General features: G+C 45.3%; 1 protein-coding gene across 2 annotated transcripts in view; it reads right to left on the reverse strand.

Annotated features, from left to right (window-relative positions):
* MDGA2 (MAM domain containing glycosylphosphatidylinositol anchor 2) overlaps positions 1 to 19,317 on the reverse strand; it is a 339,526-nt gene that overhangs the window by 190,074 nt on the left and 130,135 nt on the right. For both annotated transcript variants that reach the window (XM_040559492.1, XM_040559491.1), the window contains one exon: positions 15,758 to 15,932. In XM_040559492.1, the coding sequence (XP_040415426.1) occupies positions 15,758 to 15,932 (175 nt within the window). The remainder of the gene's footprint in view (positions 1 to 15,757; positions 15,933 to 19,317) is intronic.

Raw genomic sequence — 19,317 nt, forward strand, 5'->3', positions numbered from 1 at the left:
TATTAGGAGGGTGGTAAACAAGCCTCCTTTTTTGAAACCCAACCTGCTTTGCTATTGTCCATATTGTTGATTCAAATGTTTCTGCTTCAATGTGCCTTAATTAAAATGTTAGTGGTCAATATTTCCTTGAAAGCATCTCAAGAAGTTTTTATTCATGTGTAATTGCTTCACAGATAATGCCAGAGGAAAACAATCAAACAGCTGGCAAATAAGCCCTCTGTTGGGATATTTTAACACATTTCATCTTCATCAGTTTAATTTAAAATCAGCCCATGCCATTCAGCCTTGCAGACTGCACTGGTGCTGGGCTGTGCAGTTTCATAAACACAGTGGGCCCAACTCTGTGGTAATTTATTTCAGTAGGTTTCCCAGATCCAGCATGAACACAATCAGCACTGTAACTACATAGGAATTCAAGTCCAAGCTTAAAAAACACACGCAAAATCCTCTCAGTATTGACAAACGTATGCAAAAATAAAGTAAGTGGCCTCTGAGTTGGTTCGAATTTTTCTGCTTTGAAAAGCAGTTGTTTCACTGGAAAAAAAAAAAAAAGACTAACACCATCAGTCTATCTGCAACTCTTTTGAGATACGTTTCTTAAAAAGAATAATACTTAACATAATACCAATATGATGGATGTATTTTTTTCCCAGTTTAGTTACTTAATGTGTGTTCCAATGGACTTTCTGCACTCTCCTACTCACAGAGAAGCCACCTCGGACTGAAGGTCCTGTGAGGAAACCACGTCACACCCCGGCCCCCCTGCCGGTGTCCGGAGGAGGCCGGGCACTGCCCGTGCTGCCTGCTCCTGCGCTCTGCCCAGGGCCCTGCCTGTCTTCTGTCTGTCCATCTCTGACATCAAACAGCTTTTCTTGCTGTCTAACCCAGATCTCTCACTGCAACTTAAGCCAATCTGCCTGTCTTATATTCTGGGGATCTCTTTGAAAAAATATTCCCCTTCTTTTTTGCCTATCCAAAGGCTCCTACTAACCGCACTCTGCCTACCCCTCCTTGATAAATCCTCATATTTATCCTCATAAATTATTTCACTCCTTCACCAGAAACCTTCCCGGCCCACCAGCCACTCCTCTGGCCTTTCTCACTCCCCTGAGGCTGCCCCCATGCCAGGCCACACCAGCACCATGGGGCTGCTGCCCCCACACCAGCAACGTCCCCACGCCTCCTGCCAAGCACAATATCGCTACGTTCAGAGTCGCTGCAACTCACAGACCCTCCTGCTGCAGTCCACTACCGCCTATTTTCCTCTGCAAAAGGTAAGAGTGGAGATCCTACTGTCTTCTTACCCAACTGCAGCCTACGTTTTGGCTCTCTTCAAACCTGTCCAGGCCATTTCCGAGTGCAAAGCTGCCGCCTCCCAGAGCCGCGGTCCTTCTCGGTCTGGTGTCACCTGGTGCCACTCGACGTGCATGGACGCCAGCCTCCAGAGGGACTGGAGACCACGCATAACGAACCCGGGAGGCACCACCATGAAAAGCTGCCTGGCACTCTTGTTCCATTTCAACAACCAACCTCTGGCAGTGAGTGCCAAACACGCCAGGAGGGAGCGTGGCGGAGCCAAGGCTGAGCATGAGGGGAAGGGGGCCATAGGAACCAGCTCCTTCTACCCCCGTTTGCTGGAGACCTCTCTCCAGAGCACAAGTAAGGGGTCATACCCGTTTTTAACTAATGAAATTGTCATCATGGGTCATTGTTTCAAAATCCTGCCGGGCTGCCCTGGCTCTGGTTTCAGATAGCTTTTCCAGCTGCCCTGCAGCTAAGCCTCCCGCAGGCCTCCCAGAGCCCCACCAGCACAAAAGCAATACAGGATTTTTGTTGATATTTTACAAACCAAACTATAATTGCACCTACATATTTGCAAAAAATCAAATGGTCAAAGAAGGCCTTAAAGCATGGAAATGTACTGAAAGACAGCACTCAGGGGTGGGAAGCAGTATCCAGGCCACCACAAGAGGCAGTGAGAAGCCATTTGAGATCAGCTGTTCAAATTTTGGTTATGCAGAGTTACAGTTTTTCCCTAACCACTGTCAGTTTAATATATGAGAAGTGCCTCCGGCACACTGGAGCAAGATAAAACAGAACACATTAAATGTGGACACTACACATGCTCTTAACTTCCCATTAGAGGTTCTGGGTGGTGCCCCTTCCCATCTCACAGTGTTAGGGCATCACAGGAGCACATGTTCCTATTTTCAGTAAACACAGACAATGTGAATACTTCTACGAAAGGAAAGGAAATGTGAACAGCAATGGATTTTTTTCTGGAAACCTGCATGCAATAGAATTTCCTATACATTGTACCCCAGTGACCTACTTGACACTTGTGTGCCTGAACTGAAAATGATTTGGGGAAAAAAAGCATCCCCCCAAATCCTGTGAGCAAGCCACAAAGCACTTAATACCTTGGGACATTTGCTTACCCATAGCTGCTCTCCGGCCTTACTCTCCCTTATTTCAAAGAGAGAGTTAAGTAAAGATTTTTTTTTTATAAACAAAGCTTAGTTTGACAGGGGTCTCTGTCAGTGCAGGCTGAAATGGAGCTTGATGGAGTAATGAAGGCAAAAAATAGTGAAAAAGAGTGGAAAAGAAGGGGCATGGATAGATATCCTGAAAACTACGGATCAGTAGGTAACCAGGCTCCTATTTTACTGGAAAGAGCGGATTACAGGAAAGCCTGCCTTAACGCTGGAAAGCTATTTAAAAATCCATCAGAACTCTAAAATATGCTATTAGGGACACTGCAGTCCCAACACCTACTGCATAAAAATCCCAAGCTATTAGGCAAACCAACATCATTTCAGATCAGGCCATCAGCAGGCTGCCAAGGCTTAAAATAGCAGCTGCATTTTAAATGATTTTTAAACAAGAGAAGCGGGAAATTGGGCTGTGACGAAGCCCAGCCCCTGGCCTGTAAAAGGTGACCGTGAGCGGAGCTGCCAGGCACGGCAGGTGGAGCAGGACCTCGAAGCCTCACGGTGGTCTTCTCAGCTGATGGGGCTGCAATTAGCACCCGAAACAGCTTGCTGTGGCAATGAAAGGAAATAATGAAGCTGCACTCCAACAGCCTGCTGAAATGCTTCTCTCCGCTGCTTCTCTCTTCTTTCCTTCCTGGAGTCTGGCTCGTCAGCCAAATCCCACCACTCTGCTCCTCTGCGCGCCTCCAGGGCACTCGCAGCAGCTGCCGCGGTTTTGTGTTCCTCTGGTGCTCGTGTTTCCTGAGCGAGCAGGTGATGGGAAATGCAGGCCTCACCCCAGGCATGGCTGGCAACAGAAGTACTGGAGCGCAGATAAACTCGTACTGATCCCACTCTCTTCCCATCAGAGCCGGGAGAGGTGTCGTTCACCGGGTGTTCCATCCCACAGGTGCAGCCAAGTGCAGGAGACGTGAGCATTGCTCTTGCTTGCTCTACATTGCCAACACCCAGAAAACTCCGTCTTCTGTTATTAAAGTGGGATGCAGACGCTGACTGCCACATTAATAGGGCTCCTGACTACCAGCTGCTGTTCCTCAGTGCGAGTCCCCAGTTCTTAGAAAACAAGACCAGCAATCCGTTCCTGCAAACAGCACCCTCCTGGAAATGTAACAAGCCCAGAAAATCACACACACAGACCCAGGGGCTTGCAGGGATTGTACCACCTTTGTTCTTGGGCTATAGTACTCATCTGCTTTCCCATCTCAGAAACTCTGGGGAGGCTCCTCCCCTCCATAACCATTTTCCCTCCATCCCTACTAACCAGCTCTGTCTGCCCTGCAGAGCAGCACACAGACACAGGCCTCCAGCCTCAAGGGGATCCGAAATGGCTGGACAAGGCAGTGAGAATCACACGCAAACAACCCTGCCGTGCCACCTCCCCAGGCCAGCATTAAGTGTTCACAGTAAGTTCCAGCACTCAGGAGCATCCAGGCAGCTCCCATATTAGCACCCGATGGGGAATCTCCATATCCACCTACCTCAGTTGGGGTCTGCATTTTCAATTGCATGTTTCAAACAGAAAACAGAAGATACGTAGACAATTTGCATTACAGAAATGGACAAAGAAACCCATCTAAATGCTGCCCTCATTCTGAATAACGTGGTCTTAGCACACTTGGAACAGCTTTCTGTCAAGCACCCTGAAGCGAAACACTTTTAGAAAAATGAGCACAAACTCAGGGAAGGAGAATGGAACCACGTGGGGCAAAACATCTCCCTCCTTTTCTGTTTGGGACTCTGCTTAAACACACCCCAAAGGGACGCAGTGCCTGGGGCAGCAGCCAGCTTTCGGGCTGTGCCTTGAGGCTGTTTCCTGGTATTTCAACTTCCCACCAAGTTTTAAAGGAAGAAGTGTTTGTTATGAGCAGTAAGTTGCAACAGGCCATTGTGCAGAGCCTGGCAAAGCATGAAAGGAGCAACAAGAGGTTAAACTGCATGGCTGGGCAAAGCAGGGTTTTCCACACAGCTGAAAAAATTAGATGTGCACAATTATGTAAGTTTTAAAAAAATTACCATAAAGGGTTTGATCAGAAGTGTGCCACAAACCAGGAATTTTGCAGTGCATGAAGCACGCAAAGCATTTTATCATTCTGGCTCAATTCTGAACATGCAAGTATTTTGTTGGCATTTTACAAGCATTAAATACAACCTTTCATCAGCACGAACAACATCAGGCTTGCTTTTTTCTTTTTTCTTTCACTTGTACAAAGATTTTCATAGTAGAAAATAAAAATGCACACAAGCTAGTAAGGAGCTGATAACATTTAACAGTCACTGCAAAGCTATTTAATTCAGTCTGAATACTGTGACTGCTGGGGGTGTAAAAAGGTATTGAAATTACTGTAAGTGCTCCACATTTGCATTAATATTTTATGGCACAGCTGCCTCACTTGTTCCACAATACACAGCTACCTCCTTCCTTACTTTTCCTTGCTGCTGCCGTAGCCCACTACGGTCAATAATGTCCACGGACACCACGCTGTGCTTTGCTTAACCTTCCTAAAGACGCTCACTATCAGCTTCTTACCTGTTGTATCCATCAGGAAAACATCTTTCACTGCTAGGCTGAGCAGGAAAGGTTCAAATGTGATTTCTACCAGTAGCACCTCAAGCAGTCTGAGCTGCCATGATGAGCACCACCAGGGATGGCTTCGGTGACCCCAGCAGCAGTCCGGTTTGGGTTAGCTCTCCTGGCTCCCACGTAAATGTATTCCAGATCTTGTTTCACAACAACTCCACGAGAGCCGAACCCCACAGCAGGGAGCCCAGCCTGCTCTCCCATGCCAGGGAGCAAGACCTCAATTGAAACAAGCAACAACATATTACTGGAGAACACAACATATTGCCTTCCAGGGGAAGCAGAAACCTCTATACCGGCATGGGTGACAGCTATATAGAAAGCAGAATGAACCAGGTCCTGTGCAAAGAAAAGTACAATCTTCAGGCATGTTCTTTTTCAGGAAAAAAAAAAAAAAAAAAAGAAAGAAAAAAAAAGGATAAAAAGTTACAGAAAACTTCTTAAAGTCTACATGTGCATTGAAATTACAAAAACAAAAAAACAACAAATCTTTACAAAAGGCATTTCTGCTTGTACGCCTCAGGCAAACTGCTTTTTGGATAATAAAAGGGTAGATCATGGATTTTTTCATTTCTCACTGAAATTCTGCAACACTCCCACCCTTGCCTGGGTGCTTTTCCCTACCCTCATGGATAACGTGCACAGACATAGCAGGAAACTAATTTCAGGCAAGTACCGCTAAGCAGCCTCTGATCTATTTGTGAGATATCATCATCTGTCCTTCAGCCTCCCAGATGCATCCTCCACTGCAATCTTGTACCTCCTCAGGCGATAATTAGGCAGCTCTCCTCTGTATCCAACCGTCCAGCAAGGATTCATGAACAAGATCGAGAGGGACAGGCGGATTCTCCCAGGGGAATGGAAGACGCAGGCACAAGCAATGGCCAAAGTAACGACAGCGAGAAGAAGTCTTCCCCGTTTCAAATTTGTTTTAGGGAAAGCCATGATTTCCCTGCGATGCCAACATCCAGCATGGCCCACCAGACAGCAGCACTGGGAGAGGTGGTGATGAGAAGATCCACGGGCTGGTGGCAATAATGGGTGAGCACCATCTCGAGTCGCATGCACGAGGACACAAATAACGCAGCGAGTGACACGAGACTCCTCATCTCACCAGCTCCCTGTTGGCAGTTTATGCGGCTGTACCAAATGGATTAACTACTCACCAGTTAAAATGAGAGGTGCTGAGCTCTTACTTGATGTTAGCCCCAGTCCTGGCAAGCTGACACATCTCTCCGTGCTCCTGCGCTTTGGCCTGCCCCTGGGTTTGTGCTCAAAGACTGCTGACACCTCTCTGTTGCTGCAGCCACCGCACAAGTCCTCAGAAAGGGGTTTGAGCCCTCAGCCACCCCCTGGCACTGCAGCAGTGACTCTGCACCAAGGGGATGATTTAATTTATATACATACATATATTAAAAAAAAGTCCTTCAGCAGCACTGGGTGTCAGTGATTTCCTCCTCCACCACTCCCTCGTGCTCCCATTACAGCTGTGGGTGGGTCAGTTGTGTGGTGGCCAGCCCCCACAGGTACCTGTGGTGTTGGTGAGCATCCATGGCCGCAGCAGGTTCAGTGAGCCCAAGCACCTTGCACAATGCCTTTTTGCCTGTTAGAGCAGGAGTGTTTCAAAATGGTGCTGTCAAGCCAAAAAGACGGGGAGCAGAAACCAGCAGGTAGTGAGTCTGGGCACTAGTACGTCTGCCCACAGCTTTCACAGTTGCTCCTGGCTCACACGAGCTGCTCACCGTACAAAAACCCTGCTGCGACCATGCCCCAGAGACCAAGCAAAGGTCTCTCTCAAAAAGACCTCTCAAAAAGCTCTCTCTCAAAAGACCGCTTGCTGCCTGATGCCCCAAGTGACACCTCCTTGGGTGAGTTGCAGCAGCACAGTCCCAACTGCCCTGCCAGCACCCGGGAAGCCGACACGACGTGCCTTAGCACCAACGGGTCCACACCAACACCCACCTTTCTGCAGCATCTCTGCTGCTCCCACAAAGAGCACTGCATGTGCAAGCGTGGCGATGCATCTGCTCGACAGGAGCAGGCTGCAGCACTCCCTCACCTTGCTTCACAATGAAGCTTGCTCTCACTTTCCAAACACGTCCACAGCTCCAAAATACACATATTGCATGTGGATTGGACCCAAGTCTTTGTTTCGTGCTTCCTATGAGGTAGGAGGTGAACAGGGGCTGGTGAAAATACCTCCACCATCAGATACCTCAGCTGTCAGGAGGCTTGCGCAGATCTAGCACCAGACAAAGCCCAGACCCCCAGCGCCGCTCGCTGCCCCTCTCCCACCGCCCCCACCCTCCCAGAGCCCCCAGCATCACAGCACGCAAATTTGACCTCAGACCGGGCATAAGCAAAGCCCCACAGATTACATTTATATTTCTATCATGTTGAAAGATTACAATTATCAATATGGGAAAGCTTTTAAATGCTTTCCGTTTGTATAATATCTCATTTCCAAGTATCTTCTTTTATTGTATCATACAAAAAAGTGATGAAAGATGAATATATTTGCTGTCCTTATATGACAATGCTGATGGTATTGCCTTATATTAATTTTCCTCCTTTTTTAAAAAAAAAAAAAATTCATTCATTATTTCTGATCTCTCATTCAACCATATGTATGAGGATTTAAGCATGTCACTGGGCTTCTGATAAATGAAAGAACAGAAAGGAAGATCAAATAACATATCAATGAATATCACCAGATACCAGAGATGGAAATTAAAAATGTCACTGCAATAAAAACACGATTCATTGCAGCCAGAACAAGGCAAACACAAGTCAGAGAGGCAGCGCAAAAACTAATGAAGCAGCCGAACTATATTTTCATTCCCTGAATTTTATCTTAATTGCTGTGACCAGGAGACTGATATAAACATCTGCAGAGGAAAGTGCAGACAAGATGCTCCACAAACGCATGGGCTGAAGGTGCCAGCCAAGCCCCGGCGGGCAGCGTCCCCGCTGCAGAGCCCGCCGGGAGCCGGCCGTGTGCCGCGCCAGCCGCTTGTGCCAGCAACAGGGAACCCTGAGCAGGCGCAGGAGACCACGTTTGAAAGCCCCCTAAACAGCCGAGGCAACTGCAGATTTTCTGTAAAGTCTTGGAGAGCTGTGTGTATGATTGTTTTACAGGAATGCATGTGTTATTGTTTTACAGGAAACATGATCTCTTCTCCCTACGTGAGTTTTCTGCACATTAAAAGCACATTTCTGCACATTAAAAAGAATTCTAGCAGCAACAACAACATGCAGATCTAGAGAACGGGATGCTGCCAGTGCCTATAACTTAAAATCTGGGGGTTATTTAGGATGGAGAAAGCAGAGTGCCTCAGGTTTGTGAAAGCAATTTCTTTAACACACTCATACAATGGAAACTGGAAAACATGGGATGCTGAAAGACAAACGTGGCAATTATAAGGGCATACTGTAAGGCTCACCAGAAAGCACCATCTTCAACACTCGCTTTTACCACCAATGACGCTGTGTGCATACAACAGGGTTTTGCTACAAATCCCTTCTGTGAACTGATGCAGGAATTGCTTCAGTAGAATTCCTGTACAAGAGCTCGCTTCTGGATATTTTTCTGTAGAAGTTTCCCCATTTTCTCTCCTTCCTGGTGCCCGGTGGACTTGCCCACATACTAGCACTGTAGCAAGAGGGAATCGAAGGGCAGCCTCCTTGTAATTCAACAAGACTACGTCGTTATCTTATCCAGAACAAAAATAGCACTCCAGCAGAAAGCATCGCCTCCTCCTCATCTCACCAAATTTAAATCCGGTTTCTTTGGCTTCTTGGGACCATGGTGAACAGGGAAGGCTTAGAAGGACGGAGCACAAGGGGCGGCGTGAGGAGCAGCTGGCAGTTCTGGTTAAGTCCCTTCCCCATTCCCAGCCCTGCGTCTTCATTAGCTTCTTGTAACCTCCCTCACCTCGGTTACCTTCATCACACCCACCCCTCTGACTCCTACAGCACTGCAGACGACCTTACAAGAATAAATTGGACTGTTTTGCTCTACATAAATAAGCATATCTTACTAGCTGTGTGCGTCTCTGTGCCATTAAGGAAAAAATAAAGCAAAGCTAAGGCTTTCCGTCAGACACATTCAAATGCTATGGTAGTGACCTGCTAGAGCACGATGCAGAGTACTTCTGCAGTGGCCCAGCAAATAAATTGTTAGGAATTAAATAATTATTGACATAAAATCTGATTCTGCATGCTAACAACAAGATTTGTGCCGTGGGCAGGAAATTAGGGGTGAACCTGGACTGCTGCGTGTGGGGCCGAGCAATATGACTGCCATTAACGGTAATGACAGAGACAGGGCGATGCAACTAAATGCCCCTGCACAGAGCTCAGCGTTTCCCTGAAATATCTTCTTCCAGGCTGAGAAGGGAAGCCAGCGTCGTGAGCTCTGAATTACAGCCCCGCGCTCCCTCTGAATAACACTTCTCGCGCAGAGCTGTGATGGCACACACTACTCGGAGACGCACTCCAATGCTGAAGATTAGCAGTTTGATATTTGTGTCATTTGACACATATTATCAGCAGCATTTTGTGTCGTCCCAAGCCAGGGAAGCTGTGATGCTCCCTGTTTGCTGAAATAATCTGTCAGCACGGAACACGTCTCAGTCCTGCAGCCCCAGAGGTGCCACCCCGACTGCGGGGCCGCAGAGAAACCCCTGGGGGACGGCTGCAGCCGCAGGAGGAGCTGCGTCACACAAAACCTCTGGGCTCAGACAAGCACTGGTGCAAGAAAATGCACCTCTGAAAGCAGTGCTCTTCAGATTGAGATGATCCCTATCAATATAAGGGCATGAAGACTGGGCCTGGAGTTGGGTCCAAGGCTTGATCTTGCTTTGATCTTATCCTCGCTGCCATCACAAGCTTAGGACATGATCCTGAGCACCCCCGGTCCTTGTTAACAAGTCTTGAGGCTGTCTGATGATGTTCATGGGTAGCCTAGGGCAGATACTGAATTTGTCTACAATAAAAACTTCCTTGTGGCAATGGAGATGATGGACAGCAAAAGCAACTGCTGCGGCCACATACCTTGAGAACCGTCAGAGAAGCAGAAGCCACATGAGCAAACCATACAAAACTGGAATGTTAGATTCGAACTGGGAAGTGAAATAATTGGGGAAACCTCTCAGATGGTAAGCAGAGACCCAAGATACCTACAACCACCCCACGTGTTAAGCACAGTGAGAGTTTACACGCACACCAACACGTATCTAACTCAGCTGGTGTAAAGGGATGGGTCCTGGAAACAGAGCTGCAGTGGATTTAAGTGGATCTTTGAACAAAAGTAAGGGTTGTTCCTCCTAAAGCCCCAGATCAACCTCTAGATCCTGGAATTGCAGATCTTCCTCAACAAGCAATGTTTACTGCCAGCGTATCTCTCTCATATACTGCACAATAAAATCTCACCATATCTGTGCGCTGAATCTGTTTGATACACATTCTTCATCCTGACTTCCAAATTCATTGCAGAAAACTTTTAACATAAATTAAAATTCTTTTCAATTTCTTTTACTCAGGTTGTGCAGTCTGGCCTTGTGTCCAACAAGGATCTGTGAAGTAAGAGGGTTAAAAAAAATACATTTTCAATGCAACAATTTAGTACTTTTTTTTTTTTTTTTTCCTTTTTGTTAAAAATCTGGTAAATTGTCCTTCAGGAACAAGCATAAAAGCCCTGATAGTGCTCTGCTTCTTTAAATCAAAAGACTTAATTTATACAGTAAGCTTCCTTCCTTATAAAAGGGGAAAGTGTCCTCCAAAACTCAAGCAAAAATGTTCCTAGGAGTCAAGTACAAAAGCTTTTTCTTCAAAGAGGAAAGATAAGACACACTTTAAAGGGATACTTCCAGAAAAAGAAGAAGAAAAAGAGTTCAAGCCTAGGATGAACACAGCTTGGATGTCTGCAGCAGTTTCTTCTCCTGGTGGCTAAGCAGGAATGGAAGCCTTCCTCCTGAGAATATACTGCAGAGGTGAGCAGGTGCCTTGCTTTCAACCTGAAGCAAGAAAAGAGGATCTTCAGCCAAAGCCAGAGGAGCAAAATGTTCTTTTCTTCAATAAATAAGGTAAGGATAGAAAGTTGTCTTCTGAGAAAGTGAATGTTACTCTTTTATTTACCAGTCCCACCCCGCCTAGAAAGCAGAAAGGAGATCTTTCTAGAAGAAACTAGCAAAGAAAACCAAGTTGGTGAGGAGTTGGAAAGTGTTCAAATGAAGCTCTGTGCCTGCCCAGGAACAGGCACGGGCTCCTCTGTTTCCAAGAGCAGCAGATGAAATGAGAACTTTGGCAACACAGATTCCTCATTTTTCTTCCTTCCACTTTTAAACGTTGAAATACTTTGACAGCAGACCAAACAGGACTGCCATTTTTTGATGGTTTGACTTAGATCTGTGTACGGTAAAGGAACAGAAGAGATCATAGCCTTGTTTAGCATTACTCTTGGTAGCTTTAAATGAAGTACGCATAGTGCCAGCACCTTCACCTGCAGAAGTGCCAAGAAAATTCCTCCCTTTCCTTGGTACGTCACTAAAAGCAGTGTCATGACTGAATGCACCATGATGGGAATGGTGCCTCTATAGGACATTCCTTGAGCTCTCTGAGATATAGCAATCTAGCAGGCATGTCTGATGAGAACCAAATAAAACCAGCCCGCTAGGACACACGGTTACCTGCTTGGCTGTAAACAACACAAAATACTCATTCTTCACTAAGTAGTTGTTCTCCCTTCAGTCCAGCAGAGGAATTCTATCCCCAGCTATTTTCAGAACAATTGCACGTGTTTAGTTTAACTCCTTACTTCTGATCCTTACCCATGAATGTAGTTATCAAATGTCGGGGGGGGGGCGGGGGGGTTGTTTCTTGTTTTTTAATGCCTAACAGCAATAAAAGAAATGCCCTCAAGCAGCATATAATTCAGAGTAATAGCCGGATAGTTTTTAGAAAACGGTAAATCAGAATTATGGAGTCCCCCAAAATAATACCAAGTAGCCATTATGCCTCTATTGTACTTGCAGAGATGAAGGAATAAGATACAGCTATGAAGACAAATGTTATTTACTTCCAAACACCAAATGAACCTGTCCATCTGGGTCCTGCTGTGCAGTGTGTGAGCTGAGACCTGGTAAGCACCATTTGTGGATGGTCCCAAATAGAAACAAGCACCAGGGGAGAGAAAGGAACAAAGGCTTTCACAGGACATGGGTCCCTCTTGCATTTCCCAGGCACGTCACGGGTAAGACCCAAAACACACAGAAGAGTCCAAGCACCAGCTGCTGGTGCCCCACTGCAGGCAGGTTTCTGGGGCCACTCTGCAGCCAGCGCCTCCCTGCACACTGGGAATTCGGCCCCAGTGCCCGAGAAGCCATATAACAAACCAAATGGTCAGAAGGTTTGGTTGGAGTCTGAAATCATTGGTAATTGATAACGATATTTTGAGACTTCTTTAACAGATAAGCCACTCAACACTTGCAGATCTGTGCAATGCATCTGGCAGACCTCTGATGGAGCCTTCCTATAAAAGCAAACCTGAAAGTATTTTCGAGACTGCAAGAGGTCCATAAAAATAAAGTAACCTTCCCCTCTCCCCTCACACTGACCAAGGCCAGGCTCCGCCACCATTTCTATCTGTACCACGAGTTACTGCAGCAGCAGCAAGCGGGGTTACCAGTGCTGCCGAATGCCAGAGCTAACGGGAAAATGAAACCCAGGAAATTACTGGAGAGTGATATTTTCCAACCCAGTGTGGATATTAAAATTTCCCACCCAGCCAGCGTACCAGTAATGGAGATGAATGAGGAGGCAAAGACTTTTTTGTGGATTTTTTTTCAACAAATCATTTCCAAGCTATACAAGTATAGCGCCTTTTCAAATCCTAAATTAGAGGCTGAAGACTTAAATTAGCTCTTCAAAAGTGCTCTTGGATCCAAAACTAACGTGGAATACAACTATAATATGGTTTTCTCTCTTTATGGCGACTTTTCATCCATAGATTTTTCAGAAATAAAAATTTTGTTTACTTAAAGAGATTTTGTGATTTTATCGCAAAATTAAAGGCATTTTTTTCTTGCTCCATTGATAAAGTTTTGTGTTCAAAAAGTGAGTATAGTCTTGTTTCAAAGGTCTATTTTTGAAAGTTACCTAAATCCATGAGGAAAATTGCCTTTCTCTACATCATCCTGCTAAACATTCATTAACAACAAAATAAAAAACATTTTGATATAAAACAATGGCTGAGTACTCTGAACCTTTCTGGTTCATTTGGAGGGTCTCTAAGCAAAAGCTTCTCACAGGCAATTATTCAAGAAAACACACCCACACCCAACAGTCCTGCTGAGAGCCCCTGACACAACGTACGGTCTATAAAGCATTGCACAATCACTGCACGGCTGGGGCTGGAGCACCTCTGGGTGCCCCTCTGCCCCACCCAGCCCCAGCAGGGCCCCCTAGCAGGGTGCCCAGCCCCACGGCCAGGCAGCTGCTGGAGATGTCCCCGAGGAGACCCCAGACCCTGTGGGCAGCCTGTGCCAGGGCTCCGGCCTCTTGGCTCCCTCCTGCAGGTATTTAAATGAACAGAAAATCAAAACAAAATATCCACTGATAAAACGTCATTATTTTAAGCTATTTGGAAATTTCAGCAGGAACACTGCACTTTCCAATACTTTGATTTCTTATGAGCTTTAACTTGCCTGACTTCTGTGGTGTACAGGGTTTTCTCTCCTATCTTCTTCACAGCTAGATCCAATCTACACCGGTACCTTGAGCTTACTGCACCAGCAATGCCTGCCTACAAATATCTGACCATTAACAGATGACAATACCCGGTAAAATATCAGCCTGCATATGATGGGAAATCACCTAGGATTTAATCACAGCTGGAACCTGAAGTCTGTCATGTTCCAGAAATACATCTGTATTTGAGGTGCATTAAGAAGCAGCATATGATGTTCAAAAGAAAACAAAACAACAAAAACATAATAAATCCCAGACAGCAAATCCAAGAACACAGATTAATAGCTAAACAAAACACAACGGGAGGAAAAAGATGTCTACCAGAAGGAAGTCTCAATCTAAGCTGAGAAAAACCAGAATTTCCAAACAACGTTTCTAAACCTTTCCTGTTCAGATCACACAGCACTCCAGCCTCGAGACCATGCTTGCCACCACCAGTTCACAGCCACACCTAAAATTAAGGATGAAGGACAATCTCACCCATGGGCACTGGGGCAAGAAAGAGGTACTCAAACGCCATCAAGAAGAGACTTAATTTTTTGTTCTTAAGGACTTTAATCAAACAGCTACATGGAGCCAACCTACGGAACACTTTTAGCAGCTGTGCGTCCTGGAGGAGGTGGCGGCTCACCAGGCAGCCTGAAGACGGGGTCAGCCAGAGCAGTGGGACCACGAAGCACCCCGCCGAGCCCTGAACGCCTCCTCATCCACACTGCAAGCCTCAGACCAGCCCTGTTACCAGTACCGAGTGCTGTACCTGCTCTGCCTGGTGTGCTTGAATGCAGTCAGCAGGGTCTGTCTGCGTATTTATTGGACTTCAACAACCTAATGAGCAATTACTCATTTGGTTATTGTTTATAAAAGATGTAGAAATTTGGCACTAGTATGAGTTACAGCTTGGTAAGCAAATCATGAGGCTAAGAGAGCCTCATGAAAATTTCTGCAAGGCAAGAAAATCCCCCAGGAGGCAACTGCCCTTCTCCACCATCCCACAACTGAACCACAGAAATCACCACCATTTGGGTCTGTGAAGTAGCAAACATCTTGAAGTTCATCCGACAGAGAGAGGGTATATTGGGAAAAGCAAAAGCCCAATGCTTATCTAGTCACAAGACAAGCTTCTTTTTGAAGGACTCGGTTTAACTACGTATGTGCATGTGAACATGTTTCTTTATATGAGAGTCTCCAAACGTATATTGCAAAGATTTTCCACCTTGAAGTATTTCAAACAGACTTTTAACTAGACTCTTAACTTGAAGTGTGCACAAAACCACAGCTGCATGAGGGCTTTCAGATCTTTTCACTTTCACACAGCTGAATCCAATCACATAATTACAGTTAAACGTGAAGTTTACCATTGAACCTATAGTGAAAAGCTGTCTGACTATGAACTGGAGCCGTGCCTCATCTGACCCTGGAGTTTGTGCAGGTCAGATGGGCATTTTTTTTGTTTTTATTTTCTTTTGTTCAAGCACATGGGATACATTGATTGCAGTATGAAGTTTTCATTTGTTTCCTATTTTTCTATCAGCCCTAGTGACCAATTAAAGCAAAGCAACAAAAAAGCATCTGTATTTGCTCTCTTACTAGTTTTGACAGCAAGGTCAGCCAACATACACGAGATTAAGGGCTGTACTATGTGCTAGATCTTCACCCCATGCGTGCTGCTGACAAATCTTCCTCTGATATAGAGGCAGACTGAGTTGGACCTCAGCTTCCTCTTTCTTACCATAGTATTGTGATTTATTTATTTGTTTGTTAAGATATGTCTGTACAAGAGCAGCCCCACCTGACTTCAGTGGGAGCAGCCACAAGACTTCTGACCATAAAAGCTGCAGAATCTGCCCTGAAGTGCTCTGGTTTCTAGACCAGACTTCAGAAAAACTAGTCACTTCTTTCTAAGAGAGCATGGTAAGAAGGTCCCAAGCGGTTTACTTACAGTACACGTCCACTCGTATGGACTTTATGGCCGGCGAGCCCAAGCCGTTCTCGGCCTTGCAGTAGTAGCGGCCTCCTTGGTGTCGCTGGATGTTGGCTATCCTCAGGGTTTCATTGAAGACACTCGAGTCTTGAAATCTGTCAGAGGCACTTCCTGCTGTTTTGGTCCACCTGATCTGAGCAAGCACCAAAAAAGATTGTTACTTGAAGTCTGCAATTTGGAAAAAAGAGCAGAGTCTAGATCTCATCGCTGACCTGGGAGCCGTGCACACAGCAGCCAGTGCTTAACATTGGAGGTCCTGGGGAACCTCTCTGGAAAACTGAACAGCTCACACTTACAATCAAACACTTCATCCAAGAGCCCTGAGATTGTAATCTTGTCTTTATCACCCTGTCTTAGAAATAGTTCATTACTTTTGATGGAAACGCCACACAAAGCAAATGCCACTAGCAGAGCTGTGGAGAACAACTCAAGCCACCCTCAGTGACACAGCTGGAACGGCTGCAGAAAAATTCCCCATTAACAAACAAAGCTCACCAAAAAAGCCTGCTGTACTCTTGCACTGAACACAAATAGTTTTTTCTGAAATCATATTCATGAAAGATGAGGACACACTGGAAAGCACCTTTGAAACAGCTGATGGGTTATCTTGGCAACCATAAAATCCAATCTGAAGCAGTCGCTTGAAACCACAAATGATGAACACCTATTTCTTCACGTTTTCTTAAATGCCTTTTACAGCAATTACAAAATCTTTGACAACTATTTTTTGAAATGCGAAGACTTTTTAAAGAGAGCTTTTCAATGTCAGAGCCATCAAAGTGCCCACGCCAGCCCACTACAACCACAGCTGCCTTCCGAACACAGCCGTGCACAAGAGGCTCAGGTCCCGCAGTGAAACACAAAGAACCTCTGGTACTGACTCGGTAAGTGCTGCACAGCCCCCTGAGTGAACAAGCAAAATTCAACTATTCCAGAAGGTTGCAAGGGACACATTTGGCTGTAAAGAAATCTCCAGGCAACGGGCCTAATATAATATCCACTGTCACCACCCAATCTGCTAAACCCCCTGCTTCCAGCAGTGATGTGGGCTGACCAGCGGTCACTGAAAGGCTTTTGCATTTTATGTCCAGTGGGAATGCAGACCCTCTGTGAAAATTAGACATCAGTGACTTGCCATGTTAACCAGAAAACAGGCCCTAGGTGAAATTCCCTGGAATAAAGTGAATTCTTCCTCCTCCACCTCCTGCTGAGGCTCAGACCACCACCACCCTGCTGCTGCGGAAGGGAGTCTTTTCAAAGGAGTTAGAATAGAAGAAAAGCCTGGGTCAAGAGTCATAGGAAAAAGGAATTGAAGTAGAAAAAAATAATTTGTATTAGAGGAAGATGGCAAATAAACTTACAGACAAACCACATTAGTATGTGGAACCATCAGCACTGGCAGATCATTTATACACAGAAACAAATTTAAGGCTTCATTTGAAAGACCCCTCTTTATTTAGGTTGTGCACTGCTGTGGTACCCACATTTTGTCAAATGATTCTCACCTTCAGCTACATTTGTTAGGCTTACAGACCTTATGGGAGGTGACAGCTAGGTGGATACAGACACTGTCAACACCCAGGCTGGATGTGCTGAGCCCCTGCCTGTAGTACTCGGTGCAGTAAGCTATCGTGTGTAGTGCACCAGACCTCTAAAGAGTCCCCAGGTACCTCCTGCTCTGTCAGGTCACACTGATTTGGTGGCCAGGACAAACAATATTAGATTCCAGACCAGAACCTATGCTTTAAGCAGTAGTTTTTTCCTGCGTATAGAGGCCACAAATAGGATATTTGCATAAATATGAATTAATGTCTCATCTGAAGCTTCTCAGAGCTGTCCCTTCTCACCCCCATCCTGTTCCAGGATGAAGGCCAAATCTTCTACAACCATTCATAAAAATGAGAATGACACAAGACAATATAAATATTTGGCTATTATTTCCCAAGCTGTGGTCCCCAAAGATTGTCCAGAGATGATCAAATGATCATACAAGAAACATTTACACGCTGCTCTGATGGGATCTGCCAGGCAGGCTGCCTACCAAGCCACCTGGAGCTGACACTGGCCCAGTCTGTACAAGGCATTGCAGCCTCGGCAGCACCCAAGCTGGACACGCTGTGCCTCCAGCCCTCCTGAGTGTGCACGAAGTTGGGTGGCCCATGGTGGATACCAAGGTGGCCCCAAGGTGTCTGGTCCACCTTGGTGGACAGTGGCCAGGGTTGCCTTGGCTGGAGGGAGGGCATTCCCTCAGGGTGCACAGGCATTAAAGTTGCATCGTAGCCAGTGCTGGCCCAGGACTGGGGTCAGGACCCCATAACCTGCACAGGAGCTTGAAGAGGAAGAGGTCAGCTTTCCTCTCATCGGAAACTTCTCCTGGACAAAAGTCTTCTACAAAAGGCATCAAAATGAAAAAAATCATGACCAGCAAATTCTTCTCCCCTTGAAAATGATGGCAGGTGTGAGCTTCAGAGGCTGAAATTAAAAAATAATAATTCCGAAATGTTTTCATCTCTTTCTGACTTGTTAAATTCATAAGCCTGAGTGGCTTTGCCCTCTTGCCAGGTGACCTGTATAACTCTCACATGGTTTTGCTGCTCTGGGATAAAGCAAATATGCCCAACTCCACATTACAACGCTCAGCCTGCATGCAAGAGAGACGCTATTAACACTGCTATATTTACCAGTCCCAATCTGTCTGTACTTCTATTATAAACCCTTGGCTCTTGGGCTTTTTAAATAATCCATATAAATGTGCTGCAGAATAATTTTGGAACAAACAGATTTCATGAGCTGCAGAATACAATTTCATCATATATTTTTCAAATGCTTGGGTATCATAAAACAGTATTTAAGATGCCCACTGAATCTCTTGCATGCTCTATTTCCCTATATGTAACTGGAATTATAAAAACACCTCTGTTTGATTCTTAGCTGGAAAAAAAAGTAATGGCAAGACTTCTCTCTTCCTCCCATTCCCGTCACACAAAATGTTTCAAGAAGTGGAATACAGCTTGTCCTGTCATAGACCATATAATCCAAATAAGGTGTTGTATTATCAGCATCTATGTAACTGATAAAATTATGTAATTTATTAAATATATATAGAAGCATATATTTAGGTACTACCACTTTCATCTTTTTTATAAATACAAAAGCCTTCCACTCCCCCCAAGTTTTAGCATTGATGTAGTTATCTTCTCCTTTTTAGAAAGCATTTTAACAGGAACATGTTTGGCTGTAAACAGAGGTAGGCTTTTCAGCTTGAAAAATACAACTACGTGTATGTTTCAGTGGCAGGAAGAGTAGTTATAAATAAGTAAATCATTTTGTAGTGTATGTAGAGATGCCTGAAGAATGAAAAGAATAGTTGACTCGATTTCCTCTTAAAAGGTATTCCCCAGAAATGTCACTCATCTGATTTCACTCAGTTCATTATTTACCTTAGCTTTAACTCAACATACACATGAAAACACGCTGATCAATACCGCATTGTAACTTATTGAATGAACTCCAAAGAC

This window comes from Cygnus olor, chromosome 5 (assembly GCF_009769625.2).
Source record: "Cygnus olor isolate bCygOlo1 chromosome 5, bCygOlo1.pri.v2, whole genome shotgun sequence".
Lineage (NCBI taxonomy): Eukaryota > Metazoa > Chordata > Aves > Anseriformes > Anatidae > Cygnus > Cygnus olor.